The sequence below is a fragment of the Mesoplodon densirostris genome, chromosome 3, assembly GCF_025265405.1.
Source record: "Mesoplodon densirostris isolate mMesDen1 chromosome 3, mMesDen1 primary haplotype, whole genome shotgun sequence".
NCBI lineage: Eukaryota > Metazoa > Chordata > Mammalia > Artiodactyla > Ziphiidae > Mesoplodon > Mesoplodon densirostris.
In genome coordinates this window covers 177,816,986-177,833,082 of record NC_082663.1, presented here as the reverse complement: position 1 = coordinate 177,833,082, position 16,097 = coordinate 177,816,986, and the positions used below count along the sequence as shown (strand labels likewise).

At 37.5% G+C, this 16,097-nt stretch overlaps 1 protein-coding gene across 5 annotated transcripts in view; it reads right to left on the bottom strand.

The window, feature by feature from the left end:
• Positions 1–283: 283 nt before the first annotated feature.
• Positions 284–16,097, bottom strand: part of CNOT6 (CCR4-NOT transcription complex subunit 6) — a 66,311-nt gene continuing 50,497 nt past the window's right edge. For 3 of the 5 annotated variants that reach the window (XM_060095062.1, XM_060095065.1, XM_060095067.1), the window contains 8 exons: positions 12,226–12,330; positions 12,075–12,143; positions 10,930–11,087; positions 9,990–10,144; positions 8,870–9,024; positions 7,726–7,956; positions 4,221–4,423; positions 284–1,999 (listed from right to left, as the gene is read on the bottom strand). In XM_060095062.1, coding sequence (XP_059951045.1) covers positions 1,787–1,999; positions 4,221–4,423; positions 7,726–7,956; positions 8,870–9,024; positions 9,990–10,144; positions 10,930–11,087; positions 12,075–12,143; positions 12,226–12,330 — 1,289 coding nt within the window. In that variant the 3' untranslated portion in view covers positions 284–1,786. The remainder of the gene's footprint in view (positions 2,000–4,220; positions 4,424–7,725; positions 7,957–8,869; positions 9,025–9,989; positions 10,145–10,929; positions 11,088–12,074; positions 12,144–12,225; positions 12,331–16,097) is intronic. The other 2 variants (XM_060095064.1, XM_060095063.1) reach the window with 2 other exon arrangements.

The window sequence follows — 16,097 nt, the reverse complement described above, 5'->3', positions numbered from 1 at the left end:
ATTTACTTAAACAGTATGTGATTTTATTTTCTCTTAAAAACAGAATAAGCACATTTAAGTGCTAAACATTTTTCATAAAATTTTAAGTCATTATCCAAAATGACTCACTCTCTGTATAAAAACTGTTATTAACATTCAACAATTTCTTTTCTTAATGCTCACATACATGGTGCCCTTTTGCTCCCCTGCCTGCAGTTGAAACAAAAGCAGTTAGACCAAGTTCCCTGTGAATTCATTTGATTTTTTTGAGAGAATGAATGAATGAGAACAGAACATATAGGAGTTAACTTTGCAAAGTTAAAGCTGGCTTTAATCTCTACTAACAGCACTATGGGCAAAATACAAGGTATAATATAACTTTTATCTTGGTTGACATGTTAAAATGACTTAGTCACTTTTAAAATGATCTGAAGTATTGTCTTAGGGACCTGTTTTGAAAATACATCTCATTTATTTTATACTGCTTCATAAACGGAAAATTACTTTTTTTTTTTTAAAGGCATGATTTCTAAAAAACATGGAAACTAAGGAATACACAGAAAACAAAAAGAATTCACATGATAGTAGTACTCTGGGTGACGAACAGCACTGTGCAATGACACCAAGAAGCAGTGCTTGGGTCTGGTAAGTAAAGACCCAGGGACCCACCCTATGAACATGTTCCAAAATGTGATATTCAATGCTTCACAATGGAAAAAAAGCCACAGCCCATACAAAAGCATTTTCATAAAACTCTGACAAATGTTAAACAGTATTTAAAAATATAAAAGAGGATGCACAGATTTTCTCTGCATGCACAGGCAGTGCTTGGTGAGAACAAATTCAGGCAGGCACGGTGGAGAGGACAGGAAGTGTCTCAAAAAGGAGTTAAGAAGCTGTCCCTAAGCAGCTGTAATTTTGTAACTTAAAAAAGCTGAGGATTTAAAAATATCAGAATGTACATATATCAACCATTACATTCAGTCCATAATGCCTACAGATCATTCACTGCTCAGCTTATCTGTCCTGGTAGATAGCTTTTTGTAAAAACCCAGGAATTCATGGGTAAGTTGCCTCTGGTCCAAGAAAATGTCCTAAACTTTAAACAGATTTAGATTTAAAGAGCAATGTTCTCAATTTAAAAACAAAGTAGTACAAAAGGGCTAACAAAACCCTAACAGTGCAAATCATCAGCAGAGAAAGTCTGTTGCAACTTCTTTTACAAGCTGGCCTTTATAACACATGAAACAGGTAAAAAAAACTTAGCCTTAGATTACAATACAATCATTTCCAAATCTGATTTTTTTAGTACAAAATTTCATAAATCAGGTCTTCTGTGGATCATATACAATCATAAAGGCTAAATTTAAATTCTATATTTTACAAACAAGTCTGAAAAAGGAGGGAGTAAAGTATGGAAGAATGATCTCTGGATGTTATTACTGGCCTCAAAAAAGTAGTGCTACAGATTTCTGTGCAAAGAGAATATGCTGTTCAAACATTTTCCTATTTCAAGGCATGAAAATATTATATTGGATAGAAGAAACAGGAAAATTACTTGTAACAAATTAAAGATAGGTGCAAACACACCAGTCCCTGTCTAACAGTATATAAAGCATATCGGGCTCAGAATTTGTCTGTTTGCTAGCACCTGGCTTTCATACTATATCCTTATCAAATAATCAGATTGAAAACTCAAATCATCATTAAGAAAAAAAAATCCCTAGTGGCCATACCTCACTCCCCTATATTCAGATTTTTTACGAGTTTACGAGTGAAACTGAGGTCATCCTCTGAAGGTACTTGACTACCTCCTGCCAGGAAGGTGAATGCCGTTAACTTGGGGCAGGAAAGGCAGTAAGAGCTCCAGTTGTGCAAAAAGTGAGAAGTGGTCAGAGGGGATGAGTGGGTGTGGGCAGCCGCTGATATTGTTCTCAACTAGCCAATGGTGGTCCAGAGGTCCCAGGATGCCTAAAGTGTTCAGCTGAGGTTTAGAATAGAAGATGTAGTCAATTATACCCTGAAAAACAGAAGGCAAAAAGAAAAAAAAGACAAGGCCCCATATAAGATAACACTTGAATACTGAGAACTTTCAAGACATATCCTTAGAGTCAAACAAAAAACTTACAAGCCTGTAGGAAAATGCAATACTACATAAACCAAATGGCATCCCCAAATGTGAGAATGAAGAAAGTTTAGGCATGATAATCATTCTTCCTCCTATCTGGATCTGTTCAAAATCTTTAACAAGACCTAAAGGATCCCTCATGATAGGACCTCTGCTTCTCTTTCCTAACTTAATTTGTGACACTTTTCCTTGCTCACTACTCCACTGTCACACTAGCCCTCTTTGGGGAGTAGGGAGGTGCGGTGTGAAGTGGGGTACATTCCTTGTAGGCGCCAAGCTCTGTCCTGCCCCAGGGCCTCCACACATGTCTGGAACACTTTCTTCTACTTGTCAACTGGCTAGCTCCTTCTCAACCTTCAAGTGCCAAGTTTAATCACTTTCCCAAGGCCTTCCTAAATCCTGCCCTCACCCACTTAATAGCTCCTATCACCTCTGATTCTTTTCCCTTGCTAACGCACTCCCCAAGGTGTAACTATATACTCATTTGTGTGGTTGAGACCTATCTCTCCCACCAGATCATGATTCCACGAGGGCCAGACTGTCTCTGCTCTCAACACCCTCAACAGTACCGAGGCACAGCATCTGGCACACAGCTAGGTTACTCTTGGTTTGCTCCTTTCCTCCCTGTAACTTCCTCCCTATAACTTCAGACTCTCCTTTACATGCTCCTGGCCAAGAGCATTTAAGCATGTTCAAGAGTCTTCTTCCTAACTTTCTATCAGGAACAGGAACAAGAGGAAAAAAAAAATCCCTAATCTCTCCCACCTTTTAGTTATCACCCTCACCTCTTCTTCAATCAACCTGCTTGAAATAAGAATCTAGAAGTTGGTTTTTCCTACCTCATTGCTCAGTTATTCTCCAACTCATGATATTCTAGTTTCTCTAACTAGCTCTCCAGTGAAACAAATCTTATCAATATCTTTCTGAAGCTTAACACACACACCTCTTTCCCTAGAAAGGCTTTCTTTCCTTGGCATTTAAGTCCCTATACTGTCCTGGTTTTCCACCTCTCTGGTTACTGTCATTTACATGTCAGTTTTCCCCAGTCTACTCCAGTCTCTCTTCAACTCTACACACTCATCTGTTCCCAGGGTTAAATCATTATCTACAGTACTGTGGATCCTCCAAAGCCAAATAAAAAAAAATTGTCAGTTTGCAACAGTTTCTCAAAGGAGTCTAAACAACCTCCACTCTAAAATTAAGAACCAGTTACCACAAGTACTTACACTATTCTAATAGACAATCTAACCTGAATGATTATTTTCTCAGCAGGTTAGCAATGGAAAATTAGGATTTTAGAGAGCATAAATGCAAAAGGTAGCTAAAAAGGACAGGTGAACACAAGTCCTAAACAACCACAGATAATAAAAATGAGGAGAATTACTAAGGAAAAGGCTCCATATTGTAATCCATTAATTGTGTAACAAGGCATATAAATAATATATATATTAGAAATTTAAAAATGGCTAATAATAAAAGACATTTTGGTTCTCAAGTATTACAGTTTCAGTTAAACTGAAATAGAGATGGAACACCTCATCTCAACTGACAGCAAATTAAATGCGATGGCCCTGCATATCCAGCTGTTAGTAATGAGCCTATAAAAAAAAAATAATTGCCTCAAAAAGGTGACAGTTAACTCAGGATTTATTATCATTATTTCATCTTATTTCTTACCTTGGAAATGATTCTAATAGGTATCTATAAAGTAGGGATGGGACTCTAATCACATGGAATTCTACATTAAGAGTAATAAAAGAATGCTGCTGTCAACTAGTTTGAGATGGCTTAATTCCATTCTGGGCATTAACGTTTAAAGCCATCATAAAGTTATAAGACACTTTAAAAAAATGAAGGCTTTAAAAGTTTATTATCGGGCTTCCCTGGTGGCGCAGTGGTTGAGAGTCCGCCTGCCGATGCAGGGGACACGGGTTTGTGCCCCGATCCCGGAAGATCCCACATGCCGCGGAGCGGCTGGGCCCGCGAGCCATGGCCGCGGAGCCTGTGTGTCCGGAGCCTGTGCTCCGCAACGGGAGAGGCCACAGCAGTGAGAGGCCCGCGTACAGCAAAAAAAAAAAAAAAAAAAAAAAAAGTTTATTATCTCAAAACTCACCTTAAAATCAAACGTGTAATTGGTGTAAGGCATCAGGCCACTCTCATAGGCACTCTTTAACTTGAAACCATGAGTGATCCTTCCATTGGTTGTCCCATTTTTCCCATTACAGCTGAAGTTTGTAAGACTTTCATTATATCTCAGTTCCTTAAAGTCTTTATGATTTGTTTCTACTCCACCAGTGCTCAAATATTCCACAACACCTATAATGAAAATAAATGTACTTTTTGCACTGTCAAGTATCATACACAGTGTACAATACATAACTAAAAACATAATTCAGTAGTAAAGTTTTAAATCACACGTATTCCCACTTTCTAAAATGTTTCATTGTTTTTCACATTTGCCAAAACTTGTATAAGCCCATTTTTACATGGTTCTAATCATAGTATACTGAATATTCTATACTGTATCACATGAACTTATGCTCATATGTCTTCTCAATTATTTTTTTTAATGATTGCATAATACAACTGGGCTGATGTATAGTATTTGTTAAGCTAGTTCCTTATTCTTTTAAATTCATGTTATTTCTACCTTAAAAAATGAATACTATAATCAACATCTTAGTATGTAGGTTTCTGCTATGCTTAGTATAAAATACCAAGATTAGGATTAATTGTGCCTAAATATACATTGGGTTGGCCAAAAAGTTCTTTCAGTGTTTTCCGTAAGATGGCTCCAGTAGCAGCACTTAACTTCATTCGAAACAATTCTGTTAGATTGTATGTGACAGCAGTTATATCAGCATGCATTTAAAAAAAAAACTTCTCACAAATGGTGAATTTTTGTGTAGCCATTTCAATACTGAAGATGGAAGAAAAAAAGCAACATTTTCAGCATATTATGCCTTATTATTTCAACAAAGTTAAAAATGCAACTGAAACGCAAAAAAAAAGATTTGTGCACTGTATGGAGAAGGTGCTGTGACTGACTGAACGTGTCAAAAGTGGTTTGCAAAGTTTCGTGCTGCAGATTTCTCACTGGATAATGCTCCACAGTCAGGTAAATCAGTTGAAGTTGATAGCGATCAAATAGAGACATTAATTGAGAACAATCAACGTTGTATCACGAGGGAGATAGCCGATATACTCAAAATATCCAAATCAAGCGTTGAAAATCATCTGCACCAGCCTGGTTATGTTAATTGCTTTGATTTTTGGGTTCCACATAAGTGAAAAAAACCTTCTTGACCAATTCCCCCGTGCGATTCTCTACCGAAATATAATGAAAATGTTCCGTTTTTAAAACAAATTGTGATGGCTAATGAAAAGTGGATACTGTACAACCATGTGGAATGGAAAAGATCGTGGGGCAAGCAAAATGAACCATCACCAAGCACACCAAAGGCCGGTCTTCATTCAAAGAAGATGATATTGTATATATGGTGGGATTGGAAGGGAGTCCTCTATTATAAGCTCCTTCCGGAAAACCAAATGATTAAATCCCAACAAGTACCGCTCCCAATTAGACCAACTGAAAGCAGCACTCGACAAAAAGCGTCTGGAATTAGTCAACAGAAAACGCATAATCTTCCATCAGGATAATGCAAGACCCGCATGTTTCTCTGATGACCAGGCAAAAACTGTTTCAGCTTGGCTGGGAAGTTCTGATTCATCGGCCATATTCACTAGGCATTGCACCTTCGGATTTCCATTGATTTCAATCTTTACAAAATTCTCTTCATGGAAAAAATTTCAATTCCCTGGAAGACTGTAAAAGGCACCTGGAACAGTTCTTTGCTCAAAAAGATAAAAAGCTTTGAGAAGATGGAATTATGAAGTTGCCTGAAAAATGGCAGAAGGTAGTAGAACAAAACGGTGAATACACCGTTCAATAAAGTTCTTGGTGAAAATGAAAAATGTATACACACACACACAGCCTACTCTGAAAGAGTTACAGAGCAAACTTCATCATCCCTGGACACTATTTTTCCAATATGCGAAGCATAAGATGGGTTCTGAAAATATTTAACTTTCATTTAATTAGTTAACAAGACTGGACATTTTCCCATGTGTTTGCTATTAAAATACTATATTTTGCAACATGGAAATAGGTCCTAAGATCTGCATTATTTGACAAGAGTCTCTCTTGGCCCCTCAGATACTTTGTAGCTAAAAAGAGGATGCAAAGCATGTAGAGAAATTGCCGGTAATCCCCAGATGGCTTTGAAAGAAGAATTATGGATCTTAGACACCTTTATTTCCCCTGAAAACGAATTTTTTTCTTTTGCGGTACACGGGCCTCTCACTGTTGTAGCCTCTCCCATTGCGGAGCACAGGCTCCGGACGCACAGGCTCAGCGGCCATGGCTCATGGGCCAAGCCGCTCCGCGGCATGTGGGATCTTCCCGGACCGGGGCACGAACCCGTGTCCCCTGCATCAGCAGGCAGACTCTCAACCACTGCGCCACCAGGGAAGCCCTAAAAACTAATTTTAACATAGTTTCTAACTTATTATCTATTCTCTCATCTATTGTGAGAACAGTGATGTGCTACTGAATTTAAACACTCCGAGCGTGTGAATGTGCACATTCTTGCATGCATGTAAGTCCATGGAAAAGTATTCTTGTGTATGTGAGAAAGTATAAACAAGGAGCTAAAAGATCAAAAGAAATACTTAGTTTGTAAGTACAAGGACTTATAGTAATACAAGGACTTGTAATACAAGGACTATGGTTTTTACTCACTGTACTATCTATGGAAAAGTATATTTAAGAATAAGGCTTTCTGGGCCTCCCTGATGGCGCAAGTGGTTAAGAGTCCGCCTGCCGATGCAGGGGATACGGGTTCGTGCCCTGGTCTGGGAGGATCCCATATGCCGCGGAGCGGCTGGGCCCGTGAGCCATGGCCGCTGGGCCTGCGCGTCCGGAGCCTGTGCTCCGCAACGGGAGAGGCCACAACAGTGAGAGGCCCACATACCGCAAAAAGAAAAAAAAAAAAAAAAAAAAGAATAAGGCTTTCTGTATTCTTCTACTTTGTGATTAAAAATCAAGATTCTTGATCTTTGTTTGTTAAAATCACTTGCATGATCTGTGTAAATAAAAAAATCTCAATTTCCACCTGAGGTGTATTTTTCTAATCAAGCCCACCAAAACTGGAGATCCTTTAATATATGGTCAAATTTAAACTGGATTTTATTACCACATGCTGGAATCCCAAAGAGTCTGTCTTAATAACCTTTTCAGAGTGTGCATTACATGTAACCTGGGGATAATGAAATACAATTATATGTTCTTTAATAAGTTACTTCAAATTATCACCTACGTGTTTAATGAAGATGATTAACATCCTTCCTCCTGAGGTTTTTCATAATACCATTTCATTTTCAAAAGGTTCCCCTACTCCACAACATATTTTTTTTAACCTGATTCATAGCTGCCACTATAAATTGAATTTTCATTTTGACTAAATTTGGAATTATCAGAAACAACACACTACAAAAACATTTTAAGTCAGTAAGTATTCCATATAAAATAGCATTGTTTGGTTTGGTTTTGTTTTTACCAGAGTCCGGCAAAGAATTAAGATCTGCACACAACACCAGTGGAATAGTTCCAAATTCTCCCAATGCACTGGACTGGAGGCTTCTCGAGGCTTTATCAATGATGTTCTTCACTTCTGAGAGGAACATCATTGTTTGAACCAACTTCACATCAGAGTATTCAGGGTCCCAGTGCATATGAGCATTAGCCACGAGAATAAGTTGTTTTTCTGTTCCAAGATGTGGCTTTCCAGCTATATTAGATAAAAAGAAAACAAACAAACAAAACCTGTCCATAACCCCATATATGCTCACAGGGTTTGAAAGCAAGTAATATCTCAGAATCTTGGGAATAATAAAGAAGCCTAAAATTTAGTTAACAATCTCCCACCTGATGACTGAATCTACCCTACAACAAACCTGAGAAATAGACACCTAACCTCTCAGTTGAGTACTTCCAGCATAGGGTATTCACTACTTGAACAGAGACAGCCCATTCTATTTGGGATTTTTAAATAGTTCCATCTCCTTAAAAATTCTGGTCTTCTAGATGTCCTAAATTGAGCATCATAAAATTAAATTGACACCCTTTTTCTTAAGATATATTTAAGATAGTCACTAAGTTCCATCTTTCATCTTTTCTATCCCTCAGATTAAATATCCCCATTTCCAACTGTTCCTCAGGTGACAGAAGTTTCAGTTCTTAGCATGATGGTCACTCTAAACATACATTTAATTTGAAATAAGTGGTCCGTTTCTCCAAAACTCAAGACCTTTAAAATAATGACTAAAAAGGTCAGGAAGAGCAGTAAGCATACAGAATATCCTTGTTGCCAAGAAATTATATAAGCGTATGGAGTTCTTCTCTCTGAGCAGTCATTTTAACTAATATTTCCTTCAGCATTTTATGTGAAAAATTCTTGAGGAGAAAAGAAAGCTGTTTTTTTCCTTTGGCTTTATGCCTTTTAAGATTTGAAATACTTTTCTGGGCAATGCTTCCTCATCTTGAGCTTTGCGGTAGAGATAAATGGATATAAGGTTTTAGAATCTAAGATTTAAATTCTGAGTTTCTTCAGGTGTTAGACAAGACTATTAATATGTAACAAATTTTCTGTTTTCTATTAAATTTTGGAGGTCAATTTCATAGGAAATGGAAAGGTCACTCACATGACATTTCAATCAATTCCTTTCGCAGTTCTAGCAGTACAGCAACTCCAATGTTATCTTTTGTCATGACTCTGTTCAACATAGCTTCAGACCCTTCTGAATTTGCCATTGCTAGCTGATTAAATTCAACAGTGTGTTTCTGAACCAAAGTAAATCTAAAACAAAAACAAAAACACACACACAAATATAAAATTGAGAATACCAAGACATTAGCTTTGTGGAAAATGCAATTTTCCCAAACTTCCTTAACAGATATGATGGCATGTAAATTACATTATGGAAAATCCTCCCCACTTAACACCAAGCTTCCCATGTCCATTTAAGTTGTTCTCAGTCTGTTACGGATACAAATAACACTTCGATAAACTTTTACAACTTAAGAAAATGTAGTCATCTTCTGTTTAGGTTTCACATTGGAAAATTCCATCTTATAATTTTAAAATAATTCTCTTCCTAAGTACACGCTTAAGAATCTCTCCACCATCCCAGAGGGAATGCAATTACAAGGTGTTTCAAGTAACAACTGGAGTTAAACCCTAGCAAACACCTGAAGAAACAGCAGCACTTTCAACATGTCCTCCAAAACACTATTTCTGATGAATCAAAACAAACCCCTCTAAGTCAACAGTACTGTTTTCTTGAGTAATAACGTAACGCCTCATTCTCTTATTTGCCAACAAATTTCCATTCCCTTGGCCCCATCCTGCAAACAGAGAAAGTTTTCTTTTTAAGAAATAAGATGGGGCTTCCCTGGTGGCGCAGTGGTTGAGAGTCCGCCTGCCGATGCAGGGGACACGGGTTCGTGCCCCTATCCCGGAAGATCCCACATGCCGTGGAGCGGCTGGGCCCGCGAGCCATGGCCGCGGAGCCTGTGTGTCCGGAGCCTGTGCTCCGCAACGGGAGAGGCCACAGCAGTGAGAGGCCCGTGTACAGCAAAAAAAAAAAAAAAAAAAAAAAAGAAAGAAATAAGATGACTGGGAATTCCCTGGCGGTCCAGTAGTTAGGACTCTGCACTTCCACTGCAGGAGGCAAGGTTCGATGCCTGGTCTGGGAACTAAGATCCTGCGTGCCATGTGGCTCAGACAAAAAAAAAAGAAAAGAAAGAAAGAAGATGACTTACTTTTCTGTCTTAAAGAATATTGCACAGCCATCAACATGTTTTCTTTCTTGTTCTGACATTGTCCTTGCTCTAGATTTAGGACTAAAGAATCCATTATAGCCACGTTCTTTCAGTTCTACCAGAAAAAAACTGTAATACTGTTCTGTTTCAACCTCCTGAAAAATTGTAAATAGCAGAGTTATTTCCTAAGACAAAAATCAGTCCTGTGCATTACCTTTATATGTACAGTTTAAGAACTTAAAAGAATTTCAAAGGACTGATCTGCAGAATGAAGAATTACATTTTTTCGATGTAATTTATCTGAAACCAATCAGAACACCTACTTGTCATTTTACAGGTACCAGTTGATAAGGTCAATTCTTTGTTGTTTAGGAGTAAAGAATAGAAGGACATACACCCCCATGCATATATATTTCCTTATATTTTAGAATTGGCATAGAACAAAAATCAGAGAGGTAGCAGGAACTCCACAGGTCAAATTTCACACCACAAGGAGTGACTTGCCCAAGGTCATGTAAGTTATTATGAGAGTTGGACTGAGAAGTTTCAATGCCCTTTCTACTTTGACCTAACTATTCAATTACCACTGGTAGTAAAGCAAAATTATACCTTGATAGTGCCACAATTTCAGTAACATTGCCACCCAATTAAAAAATAGTGTACAGGGGCATCAGGGAGGAAAAAGTAAACATTTAGCTGTCATAGCAAACACTTAAAACCCAGCTTAACCCATCTGCTTAATTTGGCAGCACACTGCTACAAAGCACAGCAGGCAGTGAATGCTCCCAGAATTCACTAAATACAGAAAAAGTCCATATTTTAAGAACTGCTAAAGCTAGGACTTCAAATGTGTCAGTGTAATCCGTTCCCAAGCTGTTCCTTGCTTGATCAATGTTGGGGCATTTCTGCAATTTAAACAAGTGCTCTTCTGATAACTTACCTGAAGACTTATGACATCAGCATTGCAACTCAAGATTTCTTGAATAATGGCCTTTTTCCTGTAGTCCCAATTTAGTGCCCATGATGGACAGTAGCCATATAACTGCCGGGTCGCATATTTATCACAAAGAACATTATAGCACATGACAGAAAACAAGGCTGTAGGAAAGATAACTTTACTTATTCACACACGTGGCAGAAAAAAAAAAACATAATTAATTTCAATAATTTTCACTTAAGTGCTAAGTTTGACTTTATTCATTCAATATATATTCACTGAAAAGCTACTATATGCCAGACATGGCATAAATAATGTTAGAAAATAAATGAAGGACAGATATGTGAACAAATTATAATATAAATAAATAATGTGTTTCCTGCTACAGAGGTACACACAGGAAGGTTCAAAAACTAACAGAATACAATCTTAAGTCCTTCAGCCTCTAAGACCAGGGCTCCCTCATTTCTATGTTCCCTCCACCACTTCAACAATTGTTAATGTAGAATGTGGAAATCTGACAGGTAGTTTGCTTAACAGGCATCTCTACTTTTCTTCTACAGAGCAACTACTATTAATTCATGTGAAAGAATAGACCAAATCCTGTTGCACACATCACAGAAGTGCTCAAACTATTTTCATACAGTTTTAAAAGGAAATTAGAGGTCATTAGTTCGATTTCTCTTTCAAATAGGTGTTTTGGTTATCTTAAACTTTTGTATTATCAAATACATCTGGAACACAGTACGGTTTGGAAACTTACAGTATAGAAAGATTTTGGTGTATTTATTATAACTGAAATTGATCAATACTTTAGAGCAGAGTTCCTCAACAGCAGCACCTCTGATCTCCAGCCACAAGATGCCAAGAGCACTTCTACCAGTTGTTAACAATCAAAAAATATCTCCAGGCATTGCCAAATGTCCTCTGGGGCATAAAATCGCCTCTGGTTGAGAAGTACTGCTTTATACCAAACTTTCCATAGCACGGTATAGAGGCCAGGTAAACAAGTCTCCGTTACTATCTCCGAAACCAAATCAACCTTAAGCATTCTACTGTAACACTGCCCAAAATCTAAAGCATACCAACAATACTATTAGGTTTACAAGAAAAAGTAAAAATAAGATTTAAAAAATTAGGCTACCAACCAGTTGGCCGTGTTCTGTCTGGTTCTTGTAACATAATCCAAGATCTTGGAGGTGGTTGTTCTGTTGAAACTAGTTGAAAATAAAACACAAAATTAAACAATATTCTTACATGTCTTTCGAAAAAAAATGGTTTAATCAAATGACCACTTACTTCTTTTTGCAGTACCTGCCAAATTATCAAGCAAATAGTTCAGTAGCCTTCTTGTTCCATCTGGTTCCAGATAGAGGTTCAATATATCCTGGGTAAGTGGATTTCCTGGAAATGTTTTTTAAATAGGTAAAATGAAACCAAGACAAATACTAAAATATTTCAAAACTGAAAAATAGACCAAAAATATACCAAAATTATCAGATCATCTATAACAATGTATATTAACTATATTAACTATATAAACCACATATATTAACTGTATATAAAAAACTATATATTAACTCAACATACCAAACTAGAATATTATTTTTTTCAGCTTTTGATGTGAAGAATAAAAATGATTCATACCACATTCTATAGAAGTATCCAAAAAATGATTATTAATGGACTGATGTCAATCTAGGAGATATCTAATAGTATATCTCTGCATCTGACCCTGCCTCATCAACACTTTCATAATGATCAAAAGAGAGTAAAACTGGATTGGGAAAGAGCTGGAAGAAGGACTAGGCAAAGGAAAGGTGAGAGCCAATATCATGAATCACAGAATCAAAATTTAAGAACGCTACAAAGTTAATAAGAAAACATCCTAATGACAAATGCAGTCTAACACTTAGATTTTTTTAAATTCTAATGAATAAAGTAACAGGATGGGACAGACTTGGTTTAAGATTAAGCCACTAATGAAGGGGAAAACCCCAGGGCAGTGATCCAACAGTCAATTCAATCACTGTTTCAACAGGGCCAAAAATGAAAGCAAATGCAATGGTTTACATGTATTGTTAATAGTCTCAAATTCTCTCAGAAGGACTTCTTATGCACAAGTAACAGCACAGGACACTGTTTCAAAAGCAAAGTTCCTATCCATGCTCCATTTTAAGAAAGACTAATAAATTCTATAGATGGAAGATAGGTAAAATGATGAGAGATCTTAGCCATTCCAAATTAAAAAAAAAAAACAAAAAGGTATGGACTATAAGAATGATCACCGCACAGAGAAAAAAGCGTTTTCTTCCTTTTCTCTTGTGAAAGAGTAGACTCAAAAGGCAGAATGAGGACCAAGCTCAGAATAGAAGTGTTTGTTAAACATTAGAATTATTTAAGATGAAATGCCCTGACCTGTGAGGTAGTGGAGTATCCTTCATTAAAAGCTGGATTACACGGATGGGAAGAATCCTAAGTTAGGATTTTAAGAACTGTAAAGGTAAAAACATGCTCCTATAAGTGCAAAGTATATATTTGTAGGAAGACAAGTAACAATAGTATCATTCCCCATATGTGTACAGTTCTTTACAGCTACCAGAGTCCTGAAATTTTCATTTAGTCACAATCCTATGAGACAGGTAGCTATAACCTGAAAGTTACCAGGACCCTGTTAAGGATATCTTGAGAAAATGAAGTCAACAAAAAAACTTCTCAGTACCAGGTAAGCATCCCATTCTAACTAGACCTACATTACTACTGTTATTTTTACTACTTTCTAGTGCAAAAAATATTTAAAGGCAATGCTGAGTACTTATAACTATGTGATCCTCCCGTCTAAGATCTTTCTATAAAATTAAAAACCATCCCCAAACCCAAATATCTATTTTTGACTCTCTAATAAATGCATGAAGCCAAATGGTATATTTCCCCCAACACCTGCTTGTTCTTTGGAATTCCTTTAAACTTAATCTACTCTTCATTGCCTGGAAAAATAATACACATAGGGTGAACTTAGCAAGTACAATTCTGGAATTAAATCATGATATTGAGTCTCAGAACTAAGGAACAAAAGTGAATGAGAGAAGTCGTTTCTGGAAAGATGAAGTAAACATACTTTTCCCTATTTCTCCTGCTGAATACAACTAAAATCCCATTAATTATGTGTAAAGAAATGTAAGACTCTGAAATGTGGTAAGAAGGCAGAATGTTCAGAGACCTCAGGACCTGAGGAACAACACAGTGGTGAATTCCTTGGGTTTACTATTTGTCTCATATATCCCAGACACAGAGCTAAGAAGCCAGCAACAGAGAAACACCTATGGGTACAGAAAAAAAATTCCAACAAAAGCCAAAGGGCCAGGAAAGGGCAGCCTAACAAAACGAAACTTTTAGATAGTAACAGCTCTACTACAGCTAAACACCAAAGAAACATACATGGCATCCTCTCTACTCAGGCCAGCAAAGACCAAGCAGGGAGCTTAGACTTACACCCTTATGAGGAAGTAAGGAGGTACCCCAACACCCCTCGCAGGGTAGGGTCAGAGAAGGCCAAGAAGGTAGCTGGGACTTTTATCCCCTCCAGGCAGTAACAAGCACCTCCTCCTCCGCCCTGCGGTGTCAGCAGAGACCAAGAAGGGAAGCCTGGACTTCCACCCCAACCCGCAGTAATGAGGTGTTCTTCCACCTCCCTTCTGGGGATGACGTCAGAGGAGGCTGAGGAGAGTCAAGACTTTTACCATCTCCCACTGGTAATGAGGTCACCCCAATGCAGTGACTATGGAGACCACATAAGGAGCCAAAACTGCCACCTGTACCCAGCTGACCCTCAGGTGTCAACAAAGGCTAAGTGGAATCTTAACTCCTACCTCCCCTGGCAGTAAGGAGATGGTGTTCTCCATTTTCCCTGCCACAGCAGTGTTAGAGAAAGCCAGCAAAAAGGTTTAAATAAGATCCAGAGTCTTATACCATAATGTGAATATATCCAGCTTCAAGTGAAAATCACTAATCATACCAAGAACCAGGAAAATTTCAAACTGAATGAAAAAGATAACAGATTCCAACACTGAGATGAGAGAAACATTAGAATGATCTGAGCAAAACAGAGAAGGCATGATAAAAATGCTTCAATGAAAAATTACAAACATGCCTGAAGTAAAAAGACAAAAAAACAAGAAGACTCAGTAAACAAAAAGAAAGTTTTGGTAAACAAATGAAATGTAAAAAACCAAATGGAAATATTAAAACTGTAAAATAGGGTAAATGGAATAAAAAAACTCAGTTGGATGGGTTCAATAGCAGAATGGAGGGTCAAAGGAAAGAATCAGTGAACTGGAAGATATAACACTAGAATTATGCAATCTGAACAACAGAAAGGAAACAGATTGAAACATAAATGAACAGAGAGCCTCAGGGACCAGTGGAACTACAACAAAAGACTTAACGTTCATGTCCTCAGAGCAATGGAAGCAGAAGAGCACAGGGCTGAAGAAGTACTAAAGAAATGGTGAAAGCTCCCCCAACCTGGCAAGAAACCTAAACCTATAGATTCAAAAAATTCAAACAGGACAAACCCAAGCAACATCGTAATTAAACTGCTGAAAACTAAAGACAAAGAAAAAAATCTTGAAGGCAGCCAGAGAAAAACAACCTTATCTGTCGGGGAAAAACAATATGAATAACCACAAATTTCTCATCACAAACCAGTAGAAAGTGGCATGGTATTTTTCAAGCACTGAAAGAAAAGAACTGTCAACCCAGAATCCTATATCCAGTGAAAATATCCTTTGGGAATGAAGGAGAAACAAAGACATTTTCAGATGACAGAGAACTAAGAGACTCTGTTGCCAGCAGACCCTCCCCTAAGAGAACCATTAATGAAAGTTCTCTAAATGCAAAGGAAATGATAACAGAAGGAACCCTGGAATATCAGGAAGGAAAAAGAAAAAAGATTATGGTTTAATAAAAGGGGGGGGCAAATATAATAGGCTTTCCTTCTCAAGTTTTCTAAATCATGTTTGGCAGTTAATTGGGGGAGCAGGCAAATAAAAGGTCCTAAAAAGAGCTATGGTTTTTATATGTCACTCAAACTGGTAAAGCAGTTAACACCAGAAGACTATGATAAATTAAGTTTATATACTGAAATACCTAGAGCAACCACTGAAAAAGAT